Below are 24,593 nucleotides of genomic sequence, written 5' to 3' on the forward strand. Positions count from 1 at the left end.
CATCGTTGTCAGTTCCGCCACTGAGGGGTGAGTAGCTCCAGTCTGGTCACTGAATCCACGGAGCCGTGCTCCCTCTAGATGTTACAGTAGCTGCTATTTTGTAAAGAAAGCAGATCAAGTTCGATAAAGATTAAATGGGTTTAACAGCACTTCTGTTTCAAAGGGGTTTTTAGAGAATTACTGTTGACGAAGTTCTTTGATCTTGGATGAAAGATGCTTCAGAAATGTAAAATATCTTTGTTATTTGTCATCTCTGTGGCCGTGCAGTTTGTCTCAGAAATCACGTTTTTGGAAATACACGTGGAAGGCTTCAGTGCAGCCCCACCTGCTTAATTTTTTTAGCAGAGTTTCAGAAAAGGTGATGGGGTTGTTCGTGATTGCATGCAGTGCAACGGACATCTGGAGTCCTTGATGTAACTTGCCACGGCATTCCTCATTTCAGCTCCACGGTTTGGTGCTGTTCAATAATAAATTGACCACAATGCAGAAATTCTGAAAGTATCTCCTGAGCCCTTCCTGCATGCTTTCCCTCCTATAAAACTGTGTTGTTATCATTTGGACCAAATCGCATCCTTCTTTCTAACCCTGCACGCAGAGTGCTATCCAACTGAGGTTCCAGGAACTGCTTGAGCAGAATCTCAGCTCTGGGCAGTGACAGACTTCATGGTGTTGCATTCTCTCAGTACAGCATGATAGAGCCCTGCACGCGGCTGCCCTGCCAGCACGCACATGTATGGGAATACTGTTCAAAATGGCAGAGGAAATAGTCAGAAGTCGGTGAGGTGGTTATGTTTGGTCTGTTTTTTTATTTTTGGACAACTGCTTTATTTCTTTGGAACAGTCGGCTTCGAGGTGAACCCTCTTCCAAATGTAACATTGTACCTCTTACTTTTTTGGAAGGTTTGTTTCAGAAAAAAACATCAGTCATATTTTTAGCCGGGCAACATTAGCTTGCTTTGTCCAAGGGAAGTTCTCAGCCTCGGTAGCGTGGTGCTTGCTAAAAGGCACACGCGACAAAGCATTAAGTACAACAGAATATTCCTTTGCAGGATTCCCTTTGTCGCAGACATTATTTATGACATTTTAGTCAATATTTGCATGGCAGACTGTCCAAAATTATTTTGTTTTAGGCACATCACTGATAACTGGACCCATACTCTTTATCATTCTTTTACATTCATTAGTCACTCTGTAGTGTTTTTAACATTTTAAAACACTCATGCAATTCAAAGGGAAATAGATTTCAGCCAAAACGCCTTCAAAATTATCTTTCTTCCTTTGAGTTATTCAGCGATTTTTAACACTTCGTATGTTTGATGTTTTTTTCTTTAGTCTCAGCAAGGCAAAGTTTTTGCAGGCTTTGGCTGTGCTAAAGATAGGATTCTGATAGAAAAAAAAAATGGGAGGTAAACTGAACTTGATGTGAAAATGTTATCAGACGTGGCGTGAGGTGTAGCCAGCCACAGAAACTGGCTGTTTAACTTCTGTGTAAAAGGTACTTTCAAAAAATAAAAAAAAAAAAAGACAGGAATACAACAAAACTAATTAGCAGATATTCTAATGCAAGAAAATGTTGCTGTTAGTAAAGTTTCTTCAATATGCCAGAAAGCAGATGGTGGCAATGGAATAGCGTTTTCTTTTGCCAGCTTTTCTATATGCTTTCTAAACCTGCAAGAGCTTTTGCTATTCAGTATTCAAATTTCTGACACTCTATGATCTTTTTCATCTTAAAACAGAAATAGAAATTGAAACTTAAAAATGTAATCAAGTCAAGCTGTCTGTTCATCAGATCATAACCATGGCTTTAAAAGTTTGATTAAAATTTTGTCTACACAATGTAGTTACGGGTTTTGAGAGTGCTGGGCTTTTCTGCTTTTCATTTTCTTCCACAAAATCCAGTTCTGCAGGACTGGGACCAAGTGGAAATAGATTTTAGGTGACATTTCCAGAACCAGCACTTTAATCTGACCCTTTTTCAACGTGTACGTGGAAGAAGGAGTACAATCTTGCATCTACATGTCCTTGTACTTCATACATTTGTAAGGACCTGCTGCCCTGTGAGATGTAGGTACACTTCCCTTTCTCCATTATTTGTAGCCATGTGGTACCTTAGGTTTTGCTGGAATGCAGCGTGGTACTGAGCCTGCAGGATGGTGCTTCTCTCAGCATTTTAACTTGAGCTTCTCCTTGCATGGCTTACAAATCCAGCAGAACACAGGACCAGGAGGCTGCCTACCAAAAGGCTGCTTTTTTTCCGCCCAACTCTGTGTTGTTGATGCCAACATGATACTGATGCAACAAAACACGTCCTGATTTTTATGGTAATTCTCTGCTCTTCTTCGCAGTCTGCAATATTGTGAGAGTAGAAACACATCCGTGGAGCAGCAATCGGTGGCAGTTCTTTGTGGGCAGAATCCTATGACTTCAGTTTGGGAAGGGCTTTGGGTTGGTGGCAGTATTTCTGCAATTATTTCCAAGAACCAGGCAAGAGAGAGTAAGGTAGGCAGGGAGGAAAGGGAGCTATCAAGCAGTTTTTTCTGCTGTATAATTTTATATATCTGGATGTGTTTTTGCCAGCAGTTTAATTTTGCAGAAAGCTTAAGAAAACCTGAAATGGAAATTTTTCGCATGCCACGTTGAACTCCTCGGAGTGCACGGAACAAGGAAAAGACATCTGCCAGAAGAAAAAAAAATTAAAAAATAAAAAATTGCTGCTATAACCAAATATGTACTTACCAGGGGCTGAAATGGGAGCCAAGAGGAAAGGTGTCAGGTACATCAAAATGAAGGGATTGTGAAAGCGGGGAGGCGAGTGCAAATCTGTAATAAAAAATAAACACCTGAACTTTGTTCAGATTGCCCCATCTGTAACTTGGTCTTAGCATTATTGACAAAAACTCCATGAAATATTGGTTCACCTTTTCATTATTCCTTAAATAATCACGCCTATTTTTATTATCAACATCATCTTTCCTTGCGTGAAACTGGATAATCCTTAATAGGAAAAATGGGCCCATTTCTGTCTTTTTAAGTATTCTTTGTTCTGTTTGATGTATGGATTCCTACCTGAATCCTGTGTTAGGAGTAACAGTGCACCTGCCCTTTGGGCTGGCAGAGCAGGAGGCTGGGGCTGTGCCCACTGTGACTGCCTGGTTAGGGCTTTTCTCTGTTGTTGCTGGCTGGGAAGGCTTGGATGGCTCTGGCTGTGGCAGAACTTAGCAAGAGGCAGGGCTGAAAACTGGGAACGCTGTGATGGTCTCCAGGAACAGCTCGCTTATTAGTGAGATGCGAGAAAGGCGAGCTTTGGAAGCCGCTGCAGAAGGCTGTGCTCATTGTCAGGGAGTGCTTTTATTTGGGTTTGGAATCAGAGCAGTTCCCTTATTCCTGCCCACCAGGGATAAGCCTTGAGCCTCCCCATGCCCGCAGCTCAGCGCTTTGGCCAGGGCAGGGCAGCCCCGAGCCCAGCACGGGGAAGGATGGGGCTGGGCACAAGGGGAAGAGCTGGGAGCACCCTGCCTCATGTCCAATAAGGATGAGTTTGCCACAATAAATAAATAGCGAGGGGGTGATGGGTAGAGATTAATTGGGGGAATGTACTACAGCCAATGGAGCCTTCAACATATGGTGGACATAATCCTGCTTTGCTGATGTTACTTTACTCAGCAGCGTAACGTTGCATAGAGGCTGACCTAGAGACTTTTCCCAACGCAACCCGGTCTGCTCTTCACTGTTTCATCTCCACTTGCCCTTATACATGATGTAAGGCATTGCAAAAACTGCTCAGTGGCCACCCTATCTGTTATCGTTACTGTTTGGTTGAGTTAGGCAATGCTCCGGGTAGAAATGCAGAGATCACAGAATCACAAAGGTTGGAAAAGACCTCAAAATGCTTAGCAAGAAATGAAATGCAAGAGAAAGCTAAACTGGAAATATCCCATTTAGGTGACTTTGGCCCCACTCTAGACGCACTTTTCTCAGCAATGTGCTGAAGGCTTTCTAGGCGGGCCGTGGCTGTGCCGTTGCGGTGGGCATGGTGCTGTGTGAGCACGGCTCCTGGCTCCCTCTGCCCCCTGGGAGCAGTGGTCTGGAGGTGAATCCCTTCACCTCTGTGTGCCCCCAGCCCTTGGCGAAGCGGGCACAGTTACACTCACCTTTCCCACAGAGGTGCCGTAAAGCTTTGCTTAATGTTAATAAGATGTTTTAATTTCCAGGGTAAAAGGACGTTCTATAAATACGCATTAGAAGTAGTAATAGTTTTAATGGATGCCATTATTTTATAACAGCGCTTTCCTAGTTTGAGAAATTTTTTACCGGTTCGCAATTACTACAGAACCCGTTTTTGTTAATTAAAGATTGACATCCGGGCAAAATGTGCGGAATTGTTCTATAAATTCCGACCGGTGTGCGCTGGGCATGCCCAGCACCCGCTCTCCTGCGCTCAGGGACCGTCAGTGCAGCCCTTCAGCTCTTACAACAACTCCTTGCTGCCCGTGCTCGCGAGTTTGATGGCTCCTAAATAGAATGGTTCAAATATTTCAAAGCACTTGAGATCCGTATAGCGCGAAGCAATTTAAAATTATTGTACTGCAATTAATTTTAAATAACTGAGCCCCGCATATGTCTAGAAACCCATACAGATCCAAATGGAAGCTCTCTAAAAATTGAAATGATTCAATAAATTTAAATCACTCTGAAGAAATGGATGTAAGTACTGTAAATCATTGTGTGAGGGGGATAGGCAAATTTTGTAGAAGTGAATCTGAGGGTAGAGACTCTAATTAGATTTCTTATTTTGGGGTTTATGGCGATGAAATGTAGGTTAATTTATATTTCCCAGGGATACGAGGGCAGCTCGTGTTGATCCATATGGTTCCTTGTAGCTCGTACATAGGCTGCTTTTTTTTTTATTTCCCAAGATTACCGAAACTTAGCAATCCAACTTTGCACATATATATTTTTTTCCGTTACAAACATCTTTCCCTCCAAAACTGTATAAAAAGACATGAGAAAAAATATTGGCCCACGGCTAGAAATGCCAAATGTATTTTTAAACGCAGCTAAAAAAGCGCTGCCGGATCCAACGCCGTACGGTGGAAAGGAACGCTCCGTGGAGCCGGGCTGCTCCGTGGAGGTGAATTTTCCTAAGCCCAGATCAGCGATCCAGGTACGAGCTGCATCTGCAGACACCAAAGTGGATTACTGCCCGGTGGCCGCTCCTGCTGGCGGCACGTTCTGTCCTTGCCTTGCAGACGGAGCAGAAAGATGCTATCTAGCGCAGGAAGGCCGGTAGGGATCCTGATGGTGAAGTCATGCCCTTTCCCCTGGCTCGGAGAGGACAGCAGCATGTTCTGCTGCGGCTCTGGGACCAGACTCCCCCAACACTGCAGCCAGGACCCCTCCAGCTCAGCCCCCTGGCACCTGGCGGGGCCCTCGGCACAGAGCCGTGGGCAGCGGTGTCCCTGGGACTTACTCCATGCCTGGTGGGTGCTTCCGCACGGCGGGCAAGAGGGGCCCCTCCGCAGGGCCTTCCTTAGGGCCTTACCTTACTTTTAGACAGTTGTCATTATCTTTGTCTAAAGGTCATGGCTAAATTGAATAAAAGGAAAGCTGTGTGTTCCTGTCGATGCACAATGGCAGTATTGACTTTCCTAATCCAGTTTGCTGAGGGGTGAGAGAATTAAATTAGATATCTAAGCACAGAAATTGAGAGCCTTTGAAAACAAAGATAAGGAGACAGGCTGTATTTTCCTTTTCCTGGGAGCTCTGGGCTCAAGATTTTGCAGGTGTGTCATCTGATCCATGGCTTGCATCGATCAAAACTGTGCCAATGCATATTTAATTAGCAAGGGGACCCTGGATGCATTATGGCCATCATCCCCATATTGAATGGACTGTCAGACTTGGTGAATGCCTCCCCACCCCCCCGCCTCGTTGTTTGGGGAGCTTCTGCATTTTGTCTGAGCAGCTAAAAGTTTCTTTGTTTTTAGCTGGTGATGCATACAGCACCGCTGAGGAGAATACAAACAAGTAAAGTCCTAAAGTGTTTATTTTGTCTAGGAAAAAGGGCTGAACCGATCGCGGTCCTTTGGGTAACGGATTTTTGTATCTCTCGGAATTAAAAAAAAAAACACGCTCGCATGATGTTTACTTTAGGAATATTTTATTATAACAAATAAAATCTGCGCCGTGGGATTTCTTAAGGAAGCCTTTGATGACGATTTGAATTAAGTCAAAATTAACGTTCGCTTCTGCAAAGGAATAAATAGAAAACGTTCCAGAAATGAATCAGTAAGCAGGAATCAAAGGCTGTAAACCGTTTTAAAAACAAACATTTAGAAGTGAATCAAATACTCGTTTGTAATATCAAGGAACAAATATGGGAATACAGAGATTCCCCGCATTCTGGGCTATCGCACGATAGCAGTAAATCATTTATGGGCTGGCGAGAACAAAGAAAGTCGACTGAAAACGGGACCGCGTTGGTACGGCGCTGGGGTCCCGCGTCCTCCTGGCGGAGTTCCCCGTTCGTCCCGCTGCCGGGAGGGAGGGCACCCCGAAGCCCCGCGTCCCGAGGAGCTCGCCCGGCGCTTTGTCTGCGCCCACCGTGCCACAAAGGCGCTGCCTGGCAGACAGATGCGGCGCGCCCGGCGTGCGCACAATGCCGAGCAGCAGACTGCGGGCACATGGCTGGGTCCCATTCAGGCTCATCAGCATAGTCTAGCTGGCTGTTTTGTTGCTAGTCTGCTTACGGGGTGGCTTAGGAGCGTCTTGCCGGTGGAGTAACAAGGAGTTTTTTTTTTGGCCACAAAAGTTTTGTGGCAAGGGCTCATGGGAAAATCATTTGCATACATCTTGTTACAAAGGCTGACTACTTCCTGGCTTAGACAAAGTGTTGCCTGATAAACAGACTTAACACACAAATGTCTGTCTGGAATAAACAACAGCAAGCTTTGATTTACATTTCCATTATCAAAGATAATCTCTTTCCCAGTGTACAGGAATTAAGACTCCTTGCCCGACAGAAACCAGGCTGCCATGGCGGGGTCTCACCACCGCCGGCCCATGTGTGTCAGCCGGAGCGACGCGGTGCCGTCCGGGCACAATGGGCCCGGCGAGCTGTCGCGGACGTGTGCGCCTGACGGTGCGGCGTGTGACAACGGGGCGCTTTGAACTCCCTGCAAAAGTTGGCTTGAAAGCAATGGCTGGAGCTCAGCGGAGAGCCAGGCCTTCCTGAAGTGAAATAGTAGTAGCCACCGAAATAGCCATAAATAAGAATCGCAGCATATACGGAGCGGTGCGTGTGTGTTTACATTATAATGTATAATGAAGGGAAAGTGAGTGTAAAAAGCCTCAGTCCTGTTGCTGGTTTCTGTTTGTAAATCCCTTAAGCTCGCCACGTAAGGTTGTATATAAAGGAGCATGATTTAGGTTTTTATTAAACATATATAAATCTTTGGTAGAATCCGTGCCCAAAACTATAGATGAAAAATTTATTGCATGAGCACAACCCAGCCGTATAAATATTTTATTACAAATAGGACTCTGAAACTTGAATAAAATATGTCAGTTTATTATACAATATGTCCCCCCCCTCCAAACATGCTGAGAATGGAAAATGTAACCCGGGCACTTCCCGGGGCGGGCTGCAGGACGGGCACAGCTCCTGGCATCGCCGCTGTCGGCTTTGGTGCGATCTGCCATCGCCGCCCATTCATTTGGGCACAGCGCGGGGTCGGCTCCTGCAGGTAGGAGGGGGTCCCCGATGGCACACCCAGGGCTGCCTTCTGGAAGGCACTCTGCAAGTTTCCAAGAAAATGCCCCGTTTTCCCCAAGTCCCGCTGCCAAGAAGTAGTTTAACGCTGGGAAGTGTTGTGACGCTTGGTGCGGGATTTGCTTGCACCAACTCCTCACCGTCTGTGTCACGCTCTACAGAAAGAACAGCGCTGTCGGTCTGTTGACACTGGTCCTGTCCGGAGGCCAGACATCCCTGGGAATGTTTCATTCTCTCCAAACAAAGCAGCGTTCCTCTCAGAGCTGCCGGCCCCGCAGCCAGGCCGGGCCCCGCTCCGCTGCAGCCGAACCCAATGCGTTGTGCCGATGTGCGGGGCTTCCCCGCAGTGGGGTCGGCGTCACCGCCCCGCGCACACCGGTAACGTGTGCCTGGGAGCAGCCGGAGCGCAGCAGCAGGCAGAGCAGGGCAGCCAGTGCTAGGACACCAGCCCCATTTTTTCCTCTACCCGCAATCGTACTTGGTTTGGGAGCAGAGAGTAGAATTTCTTTGAAGCTGTTTTGATTGTTTCTTTTGATTGTTTCCCCGTGGTTGCGGTGACGCCGGGTCTCTGTCCACTGTCCTGGGCTCACGTGTCCCTGCTCGTGCTACCTCCAGCACGGGGAGAGTTAAGAGTTCCAACCACCAACTTTTCTTCAACTGAAAAAAAAAAAAAAAAAACCCAAATAAAACCCGTTGAGCTATTCAAGGCTAAGCTCCCTTAAATATCAAACTAGATTCCTTGGTGATTTTTTATTTTTTTCTTAAATCAGCAATCCTAATCGTGGTCCCTCACTATAATATTTCCAACTCCATCTGAAATCATTTAAATCCTCCCCTTAATAACATGCACTTTATTGTAATATACAGATTCTTTGGCTTCCTACCAGCCTTCGCTTAAGGCACCAATGAAGCTCGTTGCCGCAGGGGGCCGTGGATTCGAGAGGGGCTCGCATCTACTGTATATTTTGTTTTGTGTGTTTTCCAATGGCTCTAATTATTGCAGGTGGTAGAATTTAACTGGCAGTGTTGCTGCTAAAGAAAATAGGCATAAAGTGCGTACTGTTTTGCAGAGTGGCTATCAAATATATAGAAAGGAGAAAATCAAATGAATTGTTAAACTGCTCTATAGTAAGTGATTTTATTGATTTAATGCAAATGCTTATGAAAACGATCTTCCATTTATATCAATTATGTATGGGCAAAAATTAATTTATTCCTCCGGTCACCTGTTTGGCGCACTGACTCAGCAGGACCGGCGTCCCCCTCCCACGGACCCACGCCCGCAGAACACCGAACATTCACAAAATGGGAATTTTGAAGTTTCTATGTGCAAAACAACAAAAAGGCCCCGGCGGGAGTTCCTGCCAACTGCTGAAAAAGCAGCGAGCGGGCTGGGGAGGGTGCGCCAGGCTCGTCCCAGGCAAGGCTGGAAAATACAGCGGCTCCGATTTTGCCAATCCTTTCACCATGTGGCGGCACATTTATATGTACCGGCTCATCTGCGGCATCTGAATAAAATCAGGGAGACAAAATTCTGCATATAAACATTTTGGCTAAGTGCCTCAACTCAGCCTTCTTATCTGGGGTTTCCACAAGATGCCACCTTGCATAACAATGCTGAGCGCCGCGTGCCCAGGACGCGGGTTCGGTAGCCTTAACCATGATCTCTGTTGCTAGATCCATCGGTTTTAATGCCACCTCGGCCTGCTTTGCCTTGCCCGGTCCCTCCCCAGGAAGCATACCGCTGAAAGCTTTTGTTGCCTTTTTTTTAGAAATTAATATTTAATTTCAGCAGAAGGGATGGGTTACAGGAAAACGGAATTTAGCGAATTGTCTCCCAGTAAGCAGAGTGAGAAAAGAAAGTTAAAATTCAGCATGCAAACGCATGTCCTGTGGACAGTGGAGCCTCTCTCTTGCCCCCAGCGTTGGGTTGGGAAGCAGCCCTCGGTGCAAACAAAAGTACTTTGTTTCCCCAACTCAGGCGGCTGGCTCTGCTCGTGGGCTGCAGCCGCGGGGCCAAGGTGCCAGGCGGGGGCTGCGGGCCTCATGCAGCCCCACTGCGTCGTGTGCAGTTGTGATGGGAGCTTCAGACCCTCAAGGAGTGGCAACTTTGGGAAATGTAGACATTGGTATGGAATTCCCACCCTGCTTCAAAGAGAAAACCCAAGCGCCGATTGAACCATGGCTTGCTGGAGGCAAACAAAAAGCTAGGGAATGAGCAAAAGCCCAGCGCGTGCCCTGTAAAATGGAATGCACTGAATGTTGACTTTGAATGCCACGTAAATATTTTCCATTTCTAATATCTTACCTTTGTCTCTACCTGTGTGGCATCGGAAGCAGGATGCTTCCTGCCACAATGCGGTGTCCAGAACGCAGCGGCAGCGTGCCCATTGCCTCCCTGCTGCCGCCCGCTTGAGCTTCGATAACCATAACCTCGAAGGTGAATATTTAAAACAAAATTGCAGAAGTAAGAATAAATTATTTCATTGAGATCCGTTGTAGAAATTATTGGAAATGATGAATATAAAAGAGAAGAACCAGACTCTGGACACATTGGGGAACTTAACAGTTTTTAGCAGAATTTCATTGATTTTAAATAGAAACACCAGAACTGAAGCTTTCTTTGCTCAATATTCTGAGTGTTTATATTCTGAAATTTATCAAAATTTGTTTTGTGAGCAGTTTTTTTTTTTTACACGTAGTTCTTAATTAATACAAGATTGTCCTCCAAGCTTCTGAATGATACCTAATGCGTACAGTCAGCAGGTAAAAAAAAAATTTGAATATTTAAAATAGGCATTTTCTTTATAGTGCTCTGCAGTAATTAAAATCTTCATTTGCTTAAAAGCAAGGAACCTTTTTAAAGCAATAAATTAGCATCGCTTGACCCAAGGTCACTAGTAGTACTGCTTCTTCCAGCACTATTAATACCTCAAAGAAAAAGAAGGGGTGGTGTTATCACTCTGTTGCAATAGAAGTAAGATTTTCAATTTAATCACAGTGAAGTGTCATGACCTTTTGATCTTGCATTGACTTCTCACTGAAACGCGGTCAGATTTCAGACAGCTAACTCGAAGCTCTGCGGAGTCAAGGTGAAGGCAGAAAATAGGTTTGCCACGAGTGGAGGTGGTTTTGAGGCAGTAGCGGGTGGTTTCGGGTCCTGAGTTTTGGTTCACTGCAAATAGTTTTTTGATGGGCTCGAGAAATTACGAAACGATTTCTGGAGGAAAAAGAAAACCTCTATCAGCTAATTGCAAAACCAGTAATTTGAGTTTGGGTTTTGTTGTGTTTGGTTGTTGTTTTGTTTTTTTAATATTTTTCCCCACAGGTAAAGGGTCCATTTTTTCCAACTCTGAGCGTTAGAAATAATTAAGGAAAACATTTTTTGACTAAAGCTTCTACTAAGAATAATTCTCAAAGCAAAGAGCGGTCCGCATAACATAGAGTTCATAATGTGCAAAAACTGAAAGCTGGTCATATTTACACATATCCTCTTCTAGGACATTTTATTATTTTAGGCAAATCTGCTGTGGCTGTTGGAGGCCGCTGGCCGGGAGCTATCGCTCCGTTCCCTGCCGGGTCCCGCGGCATTGAGCAGTGCCCATGCTCTGGGAGCGCTGGAACCACTGTGAAAGCATTTCACAAAACTCAGCTCTTCTGTCAGTTTTGCAGATTTTGTTTCAGAAATGGGTAGACAGCAATCTCCACGACTCTGTAGTGTTGCTTGGTTACCTTTACATGCGAGCTCCAAAATCTGTTTTGAGACTTTACTATGTGTTGGATTAAGGCTCTGGTTTGTATACAACATAGAGGCTGCTTTATAAAAAACATGTAGGAGAGTAGTTTAAATCTGCCTTTTCTAAAAAGAAGGATTCTCACAGCTTAATTTATGCACACACACACACCGAGCACTCTGCGTAGTGCCATAAACAAGATTCCCATTTTTTTTTTCTTGCAAAAATATCACCTAGGCACGGGACTATTGCATTATCATGTCCTGGTGCAGCATTCCTGTCCTCAGTTTGTACTCTCAGCCTTTTGAGGAAGTCTGGCGCCTCTGATCTATTTTCCACAGCAGACCCTGTAATTTTTGGCTGTATTTTATGTTTTTCAGATTCAAGTCAATCTGAAAGTCCCAGCCAGCCAAGTGAAGCTGATATTAAGGACCAGCCAGAAAATGGTAAGTTCTTACCTGCTGCTCCTGCTTTGGGATATTAAAACAGCCCATATTTATAAAGATTTTTTCCTATGTCTAATATAAAAGGACTATTCAGAATAATTGGCATGGGATAGCTGCAGATAGGTTGTGTACTCTCCTCATAGCTCAGATGCTACTGTTCCACTAATCTAAAGTAGCATTTGTTTCTCCAGACCTGGAGAGAGGCTTTTTTTTCTTTTTCTTTTTTTTTTTTTCCTTTGAAAATCATTTAAATTAGGGAGATGCCACTAAAGAGCCTGCTGTATGCAACCCTTACCCTTATTCCTCCGTAGCAAAGGCTTCCAGTCCCTGGGCCGTGAGTCACGACCCCCCCAGGGGTGCGTACCTCATCGCTTTCATTTTCATTTGCGTGCTCTTAGCTTGGTTCTGTTTGTTGACGCCCTCACACAGCGTACCTAACTTTCTGTATGTGGCCGGCCGTCATGACAGAGCGCGGGATCTCAGGCAGCCCCACGGAACAAAATGGTTGCTTTGAAACCCATTTCTGCAGACCCATTCTCTGCGGCCAAATCCTGCTGAACAATACCGAGCAGCAGCGCTCCCACACAGTGCAGTTTCAGGGCACACCTGTGAACTTTGCAGGCAGGTTCCCACTGCGGGAGCGATTCGGGTGCCGGCAGCATCATCCGTGCTCTGTGTCAGCGTGCTTTAGGGCTGTGGATGCTGTGGGTGAGCAGCACGGGGAGGCTCCACTATAGCTCGTTGCGCCGCTCTCTCGCTCCATTTGCAATAGTGGGATTTCAGGTGGCAGCCACTGGGGCTTATGAGGAACTAGTGCCGGGACCGTGAATTTCGGGAACACTGATTTCTCTGAACTGAGGCAGACTTAAATTAGAAGCAGTAGCTTGTGCTGAATCAATGGCATCTGTTGTAAAACAGCTTCAAAAAAATAACTGGATAATAGCAAATTCATGTAGGGAATGTATGTGAAAGCATAGGCACGTGTAAGGGAACAGCTTCTTGTGCTTTCTGTGTTTCAGTAAGGTGGACCTCAGCAGGTTCCACCGACCTGTGAGCAATGGAGATTTTCTCTACTGCTTATATTTAGGACTTAGAAGTAATGTCTCCCAAAGTGAAACTAAGAGAAGTGCCTATTATTAATAACTTTTCTTGACTTTGGAACCAGACTTTTTACAAGAGCTGAATGTAGAAGGGAAACCCATTGTACTGTAGTCTACTGCTCATACACAGAACTGAAGAACTCATATGGATGGCTTGAGTCTCTGAAACCTGTCACCAATCTGGGGATCTTCAAATCCACTACTGTAGAAATTCTGTATCTCTAATAATACAAATGTGATTGCCCTTTCAGAGAGCAGCTAACTGCTTTTGCCTCCAGCCTTGCAGGGCATCCCTACAGCTGTATGTGTGGTGTGTGTGGGCTTTGAGGACTGCATCGGGCACTGGCCAGGCTGCACCATGAAGCGAGGTTGAAGGGCTGTGTTAGATCAGGGCTGCATTTGGACCAGAGTTTCAATGGCAGATAGAGATGAGGAAGAGGTTCAGGTGCATGAAAACTTGAAAACAGGAGTGTATGTCACAGGTCGTGGAGCACAGGACCCGTTGAGCCGTTAGGATTTGGGCTTTGGGGGTTCCCATATTTTCCTCGCATTGAAATACAAAAGATTTCATGTTTTGATGGGTTTCATACTGCTCATCTCTAAGTATACCATCTTAAAACATTTTTGTTGTTTCTGAAAGACAGTGCCTAATTTCTCTTATCAATCCTGTTCACAGAAATTCTAATTTGTAGCCAAAGGACTGTGAGGTTAAGAGAAGAACTGACTAAACTGTGATTTTTGTTCTGCCAATTCTGGGATTTTTTTTGTGTGGAATATGTTGCCCATGTTTATTAAATCATATTTTAATTTAGAATGCATTAGGCACCAAGCATGTTATTATTTCATGTTTAGATAATTTTCTTTCACAGCTATTAAACCACAGTTCTTCTTACCCTGCAGTTTCTCGGTCTTAAGGAAGCTCGTTACTCAACAGCCAGCCCAAAAAGCGGCGATGTCAGTGTTTAATAATGTAAAATCTGTAAAAGCCTAGTGAAATGAAATATCTCTGTTTTGGAGCCTGAGCCTTCCTTGTAAAACAAGCTTTTAGTGAATTCTTGGAACTTCGCTGGTGACCTGTGAAAGGGACTTTTCTTAATAAACACGAAAAAGATTTTTCTTTCTCTCATTTTTACTAAAGGGTATTTTTTTTTCCCACCGCAGCAGAATCCTCCTGACTGCTGAGGCACCTTTTGCAGTGCCCTTGTGGGAGGTTTGCTTTACCAGTGCAGCCAAGGCAGCCTGTTGGCCCTGGAGGGGCTGCTCCCCCTGGGCGGCCGCCGAGCTCGCGCTCAGCACATACAGCCCCCAACCCGCAGCGCGCCCGGCTTGTAGATCAACACGGATCTGCAGCTCTTATCTGCCCAACGTGAGGATGAAAGCAAAACTGCGGGCTTTAGAAAATGAAAAACTGCACGCACAGAAACGGACACAATAAATCATATTAACTGCGTTGTTCTGCACTTGCTGTAGACCCACTTCCACGGGGCCTGATCCAACTCCCTCCGGAGTCTCTGGGAGCCTCGTAATTGATTTTACTGAGAGTGGGAATGAGCCCACACAGGGAGGAGGGTTTTTTTGGTGTGTTTTTTTTTTTTTTTTTACAATCAAAGAAAAATAGTGTTGTGAATAATCTTATTCCCACTGATGCTAACAGCAGAATGACCAGATTGAGGGCAGGTTTGGAGTCATTTTGCATGTGTTTCTGTAAGGCACAAAGAAGCATATCGATTAAGCACTGCTTTTTACATGCATGCATTCCTTCATTTAAAAAAAATAAATCTTTAAAGGCCTTGTGAGGGTTATACAGCCTCTCTACTTGCCTGTTAATATCCTTTCTGTTCCACTCCATAAATTCTAGAGCTATTTATTATACACATATATTTTGCATACCTTGAGTAATGTAGGTTCAAAAGGGTCAGCTATACAGCCCTGAAAAAGAAGGCCTCCTACTACAGATTTTAATTTATCATTTTAATTTGTCTGTGTTATTTAGAAAAACCTGTATATCTAACCTTCATTCAAGTGAAGTTCATGGGGGAAAAAAGCTTTTATTTTTCAGAGCCGCCCTTCTTTTCTAGCGGGCTCTACAGTTGCGTTTTATGGAGCAGAGTCATTGCAGAGAGAGAAGATGGTGACATCTTCTGCTCTCAGTGGTGGCTTTACCTCCACCTCTAACCTGTTCTTCGTCCTTCGTGAAGCCAGAATAATTTTCAGGAGGTCACTTAACCTGGTTGCTACTGCAAGAATGTATAGAAATGTTAAGAATTCTATATATTTTATTTTTTTTTTTGAAAGAGTAGCCAGCATGATGGTCATGCAAAGCAAGCATGCAGGCAGGACAGGGCTTAATCATGGGTGCATGGCTCCAGGCCCAGATGCCTTGTCCTGGAACAGGGCAGAAAGCTGATCCCCTTGGTCCTGTAACATGGGAAAGGAAGAAAACCCAGAATTTGTCTGTTTGTCATGTGGGCGAGGAAGTTTGCAGGAGGGATGTGGAAAGGAGCAGGCCACTTCGTTTGAAAGGCAGGAGCGGGGTCAGGTGTCCTGATACTGTGCTCAAATGATTTTTTTTTCTGACCAAGTGGGTGGAACACCCGTGTGGAAAATTCCCCACTTTTGTAGTTGCCTAATGGCATGTAAAAGCTTCATTTCAGTTGGCACCACAAAGTGATTTTGCAATTCTCCCAATCAAAACCAAAACAAAGCAATTATTGATTTTAAAAGCTTGTTAAATGCACTGGTTTGGGGTCATCTTTTATAAAGAAACTATTTTTCAGTGAATTGAGGATGACGAAATGGACAGTGTGCTGTAGTGAAGGGACTGTGTGCCTGGGGATCAGCAACAACTGAATCTCAGGCTCAGCACTGCCCTGGGCGCTCTCTTAGGCTTTTATTCTTCCTTTCAGTCGTGGAAACGGCTATCGGATAGGTTTTCTTTTTGTAAGCAGGATTATTTTAAACTTTTGTGGGGAAACTTTCCAGTCTCTGTCTGCAAAGCGGGGATGTTTGTGACTGTAGTACGACAAGTCAGATCCTGCTCTGCTTCCGCAGGGGCTTGGCGCTGGGGAAGGGCACAGGCGAGCACGGGGCCGTGTCACTGCTGTACCTGGTGGCAGCCACCCGGCGCTCAGTGCGGGGTGGTGGCACTGCAGAATGAATGCTGCGTGCAGCAGAGGAACGCTGCGTCATCCGCTGCAGACAAGTGATGTTTCTCGAGCGTGCGTTACTGCGACTCGGTAACTCAGAGTCGGGAGCACACCACTTTAGTCGTAGATTAGCGAGTTCTTTTTAAAGAAGTTGGTAAATTCTCCCGTTTCAAGTGAGCGAGACAGCATTCATTATTACAGCTGATTACGAACGTGTGCCAAATTCATGGCTCAAACAATTTCTGTAGAGGGAGAGGCATTTATCTGAAAAATAAAAATGTTTAATGCTCAAACCAAATGCTTTTTAGTTTTAATGTATTCTTGCTGCTTTGAGCTACAAGTACCTTAACAGCGCTGCAGGAAATGAAAGGCACATTGTTCTTTGTAACATTAAAAAAAAAAAAAAAAAAAGAAAAGGAAAACAAGAAAAACAATGATGTACCGTAACTCACAGAACTCGTTTTTCAACCCTGCAGTAATTACACCGGACTTGTAAATATCATCTGTGAATTCTTCACTGAATTAGGGCTGGACTTGGGTATAAAACCTTACCTAAAGGTTTTAGGTATATGCTTACTTTCTCATGCCTAAAAGAATAAAGGAAGAAACGCTGCTCCTCTAGCAGAAGGAGAAGGCAGAGGCAGCAGAGGGAATGTGCAAAGAGCAGTTTGCAAAAAGCAGCTCCTCCCTGCCGGGCAGCAGGGGACTGTGTGCAGCCTGGAAAACGGAGCAGCAACTTGGGGAACTGCCTCTGCCCTTACTGCTGGGCTGCAAAGTCCGGCCCCTTCCTATGGGCTCTCTTCTGGTCTCAAAATCTGGTGCTCTTGCTTCACACAGCGGGAGAGCTGCAGCCAGCAGCCACAGAGGCCGTGGGTTGGGAGCTCTCAGATGCAAAGCTGCCATTCAAATCGTCCTCTCAGGCTGCCCTGCGCAGAGAACACAGCTATGCTTTGTGGTTACCCCAACCACTCATCTACATTATAGCTTAAATGGTAGGTCCAGTTCCTCCTACAGCCAGATCTGTCACTGGCTGAGGCCCTGTCCCCAGGCCAGGCCTCACCTCCCATCCCGCAGCCCAGCTCAGCCTCGGCACTCCCCTTCTCCTTCAGCTGCTGCAGGGCTCGCTGCCCACCGGCTTTACCCTCACCATGGCAGCGCTGCAAACCTTGGCTTTTTTGTGGGGCTGGCTGCCCTTGGCTGGGCCCTAGCTTCCCACCTGGAGGGGGCAGGACCCGGAGCCATTCTTTGAGCACGCGGTGCTGGGTCTGGTACTATCATCTGGAGTGCCTGGCATTCCTGAAACACCTCATTTGCAGCACCTAACTGAGCCGTGCCGAGAAAGTTTTCTGTTAGTGGGAGTTGCACACAGGGTAGTACAGTAACGGCAGCTTTTATTAGTGCTCTCGTTCATAGAATCATTTGCATCAGAGTCTTATAAATGCGGGAAGACTCTCCTCTCTTGTTTACAGAGCAACACTGGAGAGTTATCACAGCCTGAGGGACTAATCTAAAATTAACTTTGCTTCAGAAAAAGCTTAAAAAAAAAGCCCTTAGCATTTTCAATATGGAATCTCGTAGCTGGCGATGAACTGAAAGCTCCTGGTGATGTCAGCTTGTTTGCACCTTTGCGAAATGCCGGGACCAAATTCTGAGCGGATTTGCACCCTCGGAGATGGGTGGTGAGCCGGGAGCAGCGCGTTGTCTGGGCCCGAGGCTGTGGCCGAGCAGCAGGGCTGTGCTGGGGTCAGTCTGTCCTGCCTGCTGCAGGGGGACAGCTTGGCAGATAGGATAGGACAAGGGGGAATGGCTTTAAACTGAAAGAGGGGAGATCTAGGTTAGATGTTAGGAAGAAATTCTTTACTCTGAGGGCAGTGAGACCGTGGCACTGCTGCCCAGAGAAGTGTGGGTGCCCCATCCCTGGAGGCGCTCAAGGCCAGGATGGATGGGGACCTGGGCAGCTGAGCTGGTGGGAGCTCGATGATCTTTAAGGTCCCTTCCAACCTAAGCCATTCTATGATTCCTCCAGCTCGAAGGAGGAAGGTCTGGTTAGGTCCCACCTTTATGTCCTCACCCTGGAGAGATGCTGCACGTGGGCAGCTCTGAGCGCTGGCATTTCCCAAGGAAACAAGAGCGGATATGCCTGGTTATAAAATTATCTTACATGTAATTTAGTTTTGCATTTTTTTCATCCTATTTCATTACAGATAGACTCCAATGAGAGCTCAAAGTACAATATAATAATAGTCTAGGGCTGAAACTTTGCAGTATTCAACTCTATTTTCCAGCTAGTTTCATGACTTTTCAGGACAAGCATCTGAATAACTATGAAAGAAAACACCGTTTTTCTCTATATTTCCATATTTTCATTGAGATTCACGCTCAAAGTCAAATGGTTTTGTGATCCAGATTGTCAGGCGCTACTTCACCATTTCCAGGATTTAGCAGGTGCTCAGCTGGGCTCAGGATTCAGCCTGCTTATCAGGAGCTGGCACTCTCTTGAGGGGACTCTGTGATGGCAACAGCGAAGGGTGTTGGCTGTCAGTCGGCAAGATAGGCGGTAGTCAGCCGGGGTCAGCTCTGCAGCCTCACTGGGCCAAGGGGAGAGTTTCTCATCAGTGACCTGCAGTGTCTGAGACCGAAGGATTGACAGAGGACTTCAGTTTTCACTGCTGCTAGCCATTAACCTTCACAAGCAAAGCATTCCCACAAAAAAATCTTCCAAGGCGAGTATGACAGGAAATATTCAAAGCATGAAATGAATGCTTATAGCATGACAAAGCAGTGCTTGAAAGACATGAAACGTTCATTACGCTCAGAGTGGCAGAATGCTGCAAAAGAAAGGAGGAATAAAAATGTGGCTGGGGTATGTATTTTTATTTCAACATATGTGTGTACAGGAAAAAGGCAGTGAACCTTTCCAGTGGATAAGGTGCATAAATACAGCCACAATTATTCTAAGTCATTTCAAAATATATTTATACTCTGTTGCTCCATTCCATTCCTCTCCGCGTATATTTATCCACAAGATAACAGCAAGGGCCATGCTGAGGGCAGCATGGATGTGGGCTGGCCAGGAGCTCCCCCTGGGAAGCTGCCGTGCCTTGGCGAGGAGCGTTCCCCTTCCCAGCTCTGTAGGGCCAAGGCTTTCTGTGCCCCAGTTGATCCCCTGCCTTCGGTGCCAGCTCTGCGCGGTGCCTTGGGGCTGGCTGCGGTTCTCCCAGTTTTCACTGCAGCCCGTTTTTTCAAAGGTCTTCTGGAGAGGCTTGCTGCTTAATTAACAGCTGCGAGTTGGGTTGGGGCAGTAATTGCTACCGCCTGAGCGGACCACAGGCTGGATGGAGGATGCCTCTGAATACCACGCCTGCCCACTAAGAGGCTGGGCTCTTAGGGAAAGGAGTTTATTTGTGGTGCGGGCCTCATATTAATTTTCTCTCCAGTGGAGAAGGAAGTTTATTAGTGGGAAGAGACAGAATATGCAATGCCAAGGCGTGACTATCAAAACAAAACCCCGAACCTACCTATTTGTCTTTCGGTGTAAGAATTTCCTAATGCCTGTAATGTAAGACAAAGGGAAAATTTTACTTGCAGGAAAATTGCCTTCCACAATAACCAAGAAAAAAAAACACAAAACGCCCACACCAGAGCAGCATGATCCAAAATGTGAACTTTTTACGCCTCCCCAACCTTCTAGGTTAGGCTTCCAACCAAGTGATCTTTTATTATCAACATGATATACCCTTGACATAATTTGGCGCAGTAAAGCTTCTTCCGCTGAACTCGTGATTTCATTTACTAGATCTGATGAAAGTTCTGTGAACCACGGTAAAATGTGATAATTAGTAGTTTAATTCTTACAGGGTGTGCGTATTAATTGAAAAGGCTTGAACTATAAATACAGGGCCTGTGGATAAAAGCACGCTCTGAAATCAGTCGCTTACCAGAAGCGTTCATTACTTGACATCTATTTAGGTAGCATCTCTGTGCAGCAGTGCCACCCGGCTCTGGCAGTGAATGGGAGCTCTACACTCAGCATCCCAGCAGCAGAATCTGCTCTGACTGCCTGCGGCCGCCCCACCATCACAAGTACTCCTTGGCCAAAACATTGCCCTCTGTGGTTAGACCACTGGATGTAAAAAACGTGTGTTTGGGGCTGTGCTCTGCAGAGGAGCTAGTGCAGTGCTGGCTCTTTCCCTGGGAAAGCTGTGGAAGGGCTGAACGTGGTGTTTCGAGGCCGGCACCTTGTGGGGCTCAGCTCCACACAGCTCCACCAGCCAACCTGGCCCTTAGGACACCCCTCATCTCTGCCTACCTCCACGCTTCCCTCACTTACAGCAGGGACCATCGCACCTAAACCTGAGGCTGGTTCCTGTGGCCGTGGCCAACAGCGTAGTGCAGGAGCGGTCATGCTTTCTCGCTCGAGTCCCGTGTTCTTTTGTTCTGACTGCCTGACCCCAGCAGGAGGTATTCTGCTGACTCTAGTCCTTTCCAAATACATGCATTCACTGTGAGAACGTATGTGGTTATTTCACACTTTCCTCTGGTTTCGGTGCGTGATGCAGTGCCTGGGTGAATCATACCTGTTTTTATAGGTACAATGTGATTTTCCTTTTAAAGGATTCCAACCTTTGTACTTATATGCAGTTTGCACACTCGAAGCAATCTTTATGCATGTACTGCAGATTCATGGCTTCATCAGGTGGTTTCCAAGTAGCCTTCACTTCCTTAACCATAAGTCATCAATACGAGCAGTGATGTCCAAGTGAGGAGCAGAAAGTGAAGCCGTAAGTAGTATGGTAGTTACTGTCATAGACAGGCTCTGCTGTGAGGCCAAGCTCCCAGGAGGAGCCTCATCTCAGACACAATTTCTTTAATTGCAGATCCTACTATTTAGCTGCAATTGTTGCTAGATAGGAAGCAGAGAGAAAGTTTAGACAGAGAGTAAAATCCTCTCTGAAGCCTGGCTGTGGTGTGAGCGGAATGGAAAAATACCAGATCCGTTCCTTGGAAAGCAAGGAGGAGGCTTTTATTTGCTGTGGAGCACACATGCTTTCCCGGGAGCAGCATAGCACGCGGCAGAGGGAGGTGAGGCGAGGAGCCCCACTCGGAGCCATGCTCCGAGCCACGCTCCTGTTGCTGCCATTATCTCGTGCACAGCGAGCACTGCGAGTTGTTTACAGCACTTTGCACTGCTCAGCTCGGCTCCTTTTCCCCTCCGCCAGTGCTTCAGCTGGACAACTTTATTCTGAGTTGGGACAGTTTGGGTTATGGAGCGGTAGAAAGGTGCTGGTTGATTGGAGGTGCTGCTCGCTACGTGCGTTTCATGTCGTTTGTTTCATTTTTTTTGTTAACCACTGTTGCAACTGAAGAAAACGCTGAAGTGTGTGCTGTAAACTATCCCATCCCTTCTCCCTTTCTCCCCCTCCTGCTGAAAGCAAATGATTTATAAAATGCCTTCACATTCTTGAGCGAGTTCACACTATCACCTCCAGGCACTGCGCTGAGGAGTGGATGGGAAGCGCAGATCTGATTGCTGGTGTTTTTCTCTGAAAGGAAAAAAAAAAGCACAAAACCCAACATGCTGATTAAATTTAAAGGAGAAAAGTTTCCTGCTGTGCCCCAGAGTAAATCTGTAGTCAGTGAAGCACTTTTAGTAAACAGGAGATGTACGTGGTTATAGTGTTTTTTGTTTTGCACGCTGCCATTGTTTTCCATTTTCATAAGACTCAATTAATGTAATCATTTTAGAGTGTCTCTCATCATTACCTCCCATCCTCCCTCACTTGTACTTGAAGCAAGGGGATCCTCTGCAAGGCACGCTGCCACACGCAGCCGGCACCTCGCTCTGAAGGCACAAGGAGAAGGCAGGGCTGCCAGAGGAGACCTGAATATTCTTCCTCTCTGTCTCTGAGCTTAGCAGAGCAGGAGGCCGGGCCCTGACCCCTGGCTGAGGGGGTCGGGAGCTCAGCCAGCCCTGCCCTGTCCCCAGTGCTCTGCACAGTGACAAAGGGACGCCAGCAGTGCAATGTCCGGCTGGGTGAGCCGGGTAGCTCCTTGCCGGCGCTCGACCAGGCACAAGGATGTCAGCACCACCTTTCCGTGGGCCAAACCCTTTGCTGGCATTCCTTCTCTTAAGATCTTAACAGAGGAACGCTTCTTATGTACCTTGCAGCACTCTCACAAAGAACCCAGTCCTCTGTCCCTGTTAGTTTTCTCCTTCTGTAACAGAAGGCTCTTTGACAGCTGCATGCCCATCTGAGAGCCTGCTGGAGTGGGGGGGGGGTGTCCCCACCTGACCAGCTTTGCAGTGTGGACCACCTGCAATTTTCCCACATGTTCTACCTCAAAGTCCTTAAAAAAAACAGGGAATGTGCTTTTAGGAAATTTCCAATAGCAGAATGCAGAGAGCTAGCCCTGTCCCCCACGCCGTGCAGAGGGGAGCCAATTTCACTGTACAGCAGACCATGGCGTAGTTTGAGCCACGGGAGGAAGGGAAGAGGTAAGAAGCCGGAGAGAACGGGCAGCAGCGTGATGGACTGCAGCGGCTGGGGGTCAGAGGCGGGAGGGAAACCCCACAGATTTACAGACTTACAGCAGCGGTGTGGTAGCGGTCCACAACTCAATTTAAAACAATTCCAAAGCACAGAATAAAAGGGTCTGGAAAGGAAATGACAATCTGAGCAAAGGGCTGAGGAATGAGGCAGCCCTGTATTAGCGAGTCTAGATTTGTGCCTGTCAAGGCCGTGAATGATGCATTTGCAGTAGGACTGGGAGCCTCCACTGTTAGAAGGAGACAGAAGTAAAGATCATCCTGTGTACAATATAAATGTAAGTTGTTATTACTACTATTGCTATGTCAGCCGTAAACTGTTCCCACGAGAACAGAGATGCAACATCATTGAAAAAGAATGTCTTACTGTGAAATGGGCAGCAGAAACACTGTGGCATTATCTGCTGGGTAATGAATTTACCTTGGTGACAGATCATTATTCCCTCCTGCAAATGAACCAGATGAAGGACAGGAACACAAGGATAACTCAGCAATACTTGTATTTCACAGTTTTCTGAATTATAAACAAAACAGCAGTGAGATATAAATGTAAGGATATGGAAGCATGGCATGTCAGGAGGCATTGCCTATGACAAGATACAAGGAGGAAAGCAATTTTTTTTAGGTCTGTGCTAACATAGTATATGAACTTCTGGGGCTTGGATTCCACCCCACCTCACATGAGGCATTAAAATGAGGCAGTAGCTGTGAACCTAAAATCCGGACTCTCCCTCTATAATCAGCAGAGATGCTCAGTCTTCTGGGAGTTCCTCTCTTTCTGTGTTGAACCTCGGGGCAGTTTAAAGAGAGATGTTTCAGGTTCATGCCGTAATTTCTCTGGATCTGAGACTCTGCTGCTAGAGGAAGCCCCCACTGCTCACCCACTCACCCTGACAAGCCTGGAGCAGGCAGAGAAGGACTGAGGCTGCAAGTGCAAAGCAGGGTGCAGCGAGGCACGTGGTGGTGTTGAATGATTTCTTCAGAGTAGAAGGGTGGACAGTATAAGTAGAACCCACTTGTACTTTCTTCTCTGTTTTTCCCTGACTTCTGCAGAATGGGAGTTACTGAGATAAATTATCTTCTTAGAGAAGTGTTTATGTGCTCTGTGAAAGAATGCGTCTAGGGATGGGCATACTGGCAGGAGGAACTTCCTCCTCAACTCTTCCAGTGAAGCCTTGTTCTAAACGGCCCGTATGCAGCCATTATTCAAAAGTAAAAATGTTCTGTTCTATTTCTTGTTTTCATTCTTTTGTGTGTCTGGGGACTAAACTGCTGTGAAAAAGAGCCCATTCTCACAGGATGTCTCGCCTAATTTTGCAGACAAGAGAGGTTCAGCTATTCCAATTACGATGAGATAAGAATCTGAAATGTTGGGATCGCATCCATCCTGAATTGAACTTTGAGTCTTCCGGAATCCATCCATCATTACTTTTGCCTTTATTTCTGTATTTCAGTAACGCAAGCAAAGGAATGGAGAAGAAATGGATGTTTATGCATTATAAACCATAATGGATGGCTTTCCTTTTTACCTGAGTTGCTTTAGTTTAATGTGAAGGTCCCTCTGAGCGAAATTCCTTTTCCATTTTCATTCTTTCTGCCTGCTCAACTGCTGCTAACCAGCAAAGGTCTGCCTTTCATGTGCAGCCAGTTGTGGTGTGGCATTTGCTGGCAGAGTACCGTTAGGACACACCTGGTGGCTGATCCAGGGAAGGTGATCCAGGCTGGTAAGCGTGGTCCAAATCTGAAGTTCTAGCCCCTGCGCTGTCTTCAGATTGTCCAAAATCCATACTGATAGGATGTCTAACATAGGGACTCCATCCCACTGCCACGTTTGTGCATTCCTGCACAT

General features: G+C 46.1%; 1 protein-coding gene across 1 annotated transcript in view; it reads left to right on the plus strand.

Annotated features, from left to right (window-relative positions):
- The window catches only part of NFIA (nuclear factor I A), a gene marked incomplete at its 5' end in the record, with an annotated part of 233,391 nt that overhangs the window by 109,851 nt on the left and 98,947 nt on the right, over positions 1-24,593 (plus strand). Inside the window, one exon of the mRNA XM_021405038.1 lies at positions 11,886-11,951. Within this exon, the coding sequence (XP_021260713.1) occupies positions 11,886-11,951 (66 nt within the window). The remainder of the gene's footprint in view (positions 1-11,885; positions 11,952-24,593) is intronic.

This window comes from Numida meleagris, chromosome 7, assembly GCF_002078875.1.
Source record: "Numida meleagris isolate 19003 breed g44 Domestic line chromosome 7, NumMel1.0, whole genome shotgun sequence".
NCBI classification, from domain to species: Eukaryota; Metazoa; Chordata; class Aves; order Galliformes; family Numididae; genus Numida; species Numida meleagris.